This window comes from Arachis ipaensis, chromosome B03 (assembly GCF_000816755.2).
Source record: "Arachis ipaensis cultivar K30076 chromosome B03, Araip1.1, whole genome shotgun sequence".
In the NCBI taxonomy this organism is placed as follows: Eukaryota; Viridiplantae; Streptophyta; class Magnoliopsida; order Fabales; family Fabaceae; genus Arachis; species Arachis ipaensis.
The window spans coordinates 4,578,079-4,582,109 of NC_029787.2; the positions used below are offsets into that span (position 1 = coordinate 4,578,079).

A 4,031-nucleotide genomic window follows, 5' to 3' on the forward strand; every position below is an offset into this window, starting at 1 on the left:
TTAAAATTAATAGTTAAAATTTATTAATATATAAAATTATCTTATAGAAATTCAGGTGAAGATAAGTGTATTTAAATTTTTTTTATTAAAGATAGGGAGACTTGAACCCATCATTTTTTTTTATTTACTAAAGATAGGAGACTCGAATCCGCAATCTCTTAATTGAATATGGTGAGACTATATCATTTGAGTTATTATTCATTGGCGAACCTATAATTTCTTAAATGAATATAAAAAGACTATATTATTTGAACTATAATTCATTGGCAACTATATTTAAATTTCTACTGAGAATAATTGATTGTAAAATAATATTTGAAGAGAGTAGAAAAATATGATGAGTTTGATTGGGCAATGATCGGAGTGGTAAGTTAGTAGTGATATTTTGAGATAGGAAGAAAGAGCTTACCCTATGAGTGAGCTAAGAGCTACGAGGATGTAATAATTTCTGAGGGATCTCCAAAGCCAACTCACTGCTCTGACACACTTACCCCTCTTTCTCTCTCTCTTGTCTCCAACTCTAACTCAAACTCAAACTCACTCACAACCCCCAACCTCCATAAATGTGAAAACTTTCTTCCACCTCTTAGATTTAAACCCAACTCCACCACCCACCCACCACCTTCTCTTCTCTGCCATGGGTCAGGGGATGAGTTGCAGAGCTAGTGGCAATGAACATGGTCTCTTCCGTGCAGTTCAGCATGGTGACATTGGAACCGTTTCTTCTCTGCTTCAAACACACCCTACTCTCATGCACCACACCACTGTCTATGACCGCCACTCTCCCCTTCACATTGCTGCTGCCAATGGCCACTTTCAGGTCTAGATTCACCTACCCTTTTCGATCTTCTTTTCTGCCTCTCTCTCAAAATTCCTCCTTTTCTAAGTTTCTGCTCACAATGTTTCGTTTCTGTTTTTGAGTTTCAGATTTTGTCTAGGCTTTTAGATGGATCTGTGAATCCAGATGTGTTGAATCGCCAAAAGCAGGTACCTTTCTATAAATGCTATTCTCAATTTTATTTATTTATTTATTTTTGGTTCTCTCATCATGTAGGTTTTTCTTTTTTTTTTTTTAATGTTGTCTTACTTGTTTTTTGTTGCATTGTGCATTTGAACTCCGCTTCAGACTCCACTTATGTTGGCAGCGATGCACGGCAAGATCGCCTGTGTGGAAAAGCTCCTTGAAGCTGGTGCTAATGTGTGTGAAATTTCCCAAATTTCTCTTGATTTTGATTTTTTTTTTAATTATGATGAAAAGGAAAAAACTAAATGGTAATTTTTGAATTTCAGGTGTTATTGTTTGATACTCATTATGGCAGAACATGCTTGCACTATGCTGCTTACTATGGTCATTCTTCTTGCCTCAAGGCAATTCTTTCTGCTGCTCAAACAAGTCCAGTGGCTGCATCTTGGTTGGTCTCTTTTTCCTCTATTAGGCATCAATTTCTTCCTCAATTGGGAACTTCTCATGATGCTTCAAAGAATTTGAAATCGAAAAGTTGACACTAATTTCATTTAACTTTGTAGGGGGTTTGCACGGTTTGTGAATATTAGAGATGGTAGAGGTGCAACACCATTGCACTTAGCAGCACGTCAAAGACGAGCTGAATGTGTACATATTCTATTGAATAGTGGAGCTCTTGTTTGTGCTGCAACTGGAAGATATAGGTATGACTTGGTGTTCACAAAGTTTTTTTTGTGATTATTGGCTTGAATTCGATCAATTCGCTTGTTTCGCAAGAAATCGATGATGAATTGGCGTTTGCTATACTTGCAGCTGTCCTGGTAGCACTCCTCTTCATCTGGCAGCTAGAGCAGGGTCCCTTGATTGTGTCCGGAAACTCTTGGCATGGGGTGCAGATCGTCTTCAGCGCGATGCATCTGGGTACTTTTTCATTTCTTTAACATAAATGTTACTATTAGAGATGTGTGTGTGAAAATGTCTCGTCAAAGCGAATGTTGTTTATTTTGACGGGTTTGCCCAATTAAACTTATACTTTCATTTAAAAAATGTTGGCATTCATAAATAGACTACTAGAATGGATTCATAATCTAACGGTCCATGTTCTTATAAGTTTTAGTTCTTCTCAAAGTGAATAGAATTGCCTTCATATTTTCATGCGGTACGGCATGTTGATGCAGGCGAATACCTCATGTGGTTGCTCTGAAACACAAACATGGTGCATGTGCAGCATTGTTAAACCCTGCATCTGCAGAGCCTCTAGTTTGGCCATCACCCTTGAAGGTAATAAGTGAGCTTAATCCGGAGGCCAAAGCGCTATTAGAGCAGGCACTGATGGATGCAAACAGAGAAAGGGAGAAAAACATCTTGAAGGGAAGTGAGTACTCTCTTCCATCTCCTTCGGACTCTGATGGAGCAGATGATAATATCTCAGAGGTAACTTTACACCCTTTAAATCTATGTCAAGTTCTTAGATATTCATTTGAATTGAGTCAAACCAGGTAGCTAATGATATGGATAGTTTGCAAATACACCAAATATTTAAGGTTTAAGTTTTATTTCTTTACTAAGTTGTTCAATCATGCATAAGGCCATTATGGGGGATTTTCAATGTGAGATTTGCTTTTTGACCATAAAAACAAACCAAAGGAGACACCTTAGAAAAATCAAAGCCTTTCTAGACATTGTGTTTTGTGCTGTCCCACACCATTATACTCTGCATCTACACTTAGATGTCCTATTTAATGTCCCAATTATGAAATTCAAATAAAGCAAATGTTTTTGTGTATGCATTTTACCTCGTATACCAAGTCGACACACTTTTCTAACAGCAACAATCATTTTTTACACTCTAGTGAGAGAGAAACTTGTTATAGCTTTTGGTTTGAACCACTCTTGTGGGATATTGTAATGTTTTTCAGATGAGTGAGACAGAATTGTGCTGCATCTGCTTTGAGCAAGTTTGCACAATTGAAGTCCAAGATTGTTGCCACCAAATGTGTGCACAATGCACACTAGCACTCTGCTGCCACAATAAGCCGAACCCTGTCACGGCTTCCCTTACCGCGCCAGTTTGTCCCTTCTGCCGAAGCACCATAGCCAGGCTGGCAGTTATCAAGATAGATTGCTACGACGACTTTGATCCAGACAGTGTCGAAATCAGTTGTTCCAAGCACAGCAAGTCAAGGAAGTCCTGGAACTTCAATGAGTGCAGTAGCAGCAGCTTCAACAAGGGATTACCTGCTGCTGCAGTCGGTTCATTCGGAAAGGTGGGCAGCCGAAGCTCCGGAAGGGTTGTTGCTGAAAACGAGTGGGTTGATAACAAGCAACAGTGATGCATTGTTGATATCAATATTTCACCAAATTGATAAATGTTGAAGTAACAAGTTGCTTGATGAAGAAGAAAAAATGAAAAGCATGGAAAGAATGATATACTGTATAATGTAATATATTGGGAAGTAAGCAAAGTTACTTGAGAATGAAGAAGCATCAACTGCATCGATGATTTTGGGCATGATCAAATCAAATGGATATTGTGTATAATTAAGTATTCAAGTGAAGTGAGAAATTCTTTTTCTCGGCAAAGTAGCCAGAAAGTCTAAGATCATATGAAAATGTATTGTATTTGCTTCTTATTTGTTTCTGTGTATCAAAATATTCAATAATATCACGTGGCAATTGTTTTATTGTTTTCCTTCAATACAATTTTGAGAGGAAAAGCAGAAAAGGGGCTGGGTGTGATGTGATGAATTGAATTAACAGAGAAAGAATGAGGACAAGTTAATGTGTCAGGTGGCAGAGAAAAAGTCATCTGATCTAACATGCATGTTGATATACATGCACAACTAGCATCATTGATCCCATAACTGTCAATACTGAATGAATGAATGAATGAATGAATGAACAGAATACAGAATAGGATCAATAATAATTTTGGGTTGAATGCCAAGTGACACTGTTCCTATCAGACATCAATAATCTGAAAACTGAAAAGGATAATACATACTCACTTCTGTCATCCAGGGCCTTGCCTATTCAAGATCACACTTTTCTTTTTCTCACTCAAAAT

At 37.7% G+C, this 4,031-nt stretch overlaps 1 protein-coding gene across 1 annotated transcript; it reads left to right on the top strand.

The window, feature by feature from the left end:
* Positions 414-3,651, top strand: LOC107629108 (putative E3 ubiquitin-protein ligase XBAT31). Its single transcript, XM_016331808.2, has 8 exons — positions 414-820; positions 928-987; positions 1,127-1,198; positions 1,291-1,412; positions 1,528-1,668; positions 1,778-1,885; positions 2,143-2,398; positions 2,884-3,651. The coding sequence occupies exons 1-8, from the start codon at positions 638-640 to the stop codon at positions 3,295-3,297; spliced, it is 1,356 nt and encodes a 451-aa protein (XP_016187294.1). The 5' UTR covers positions 414-637; the 3' UTR covers positions 3,298-3,651.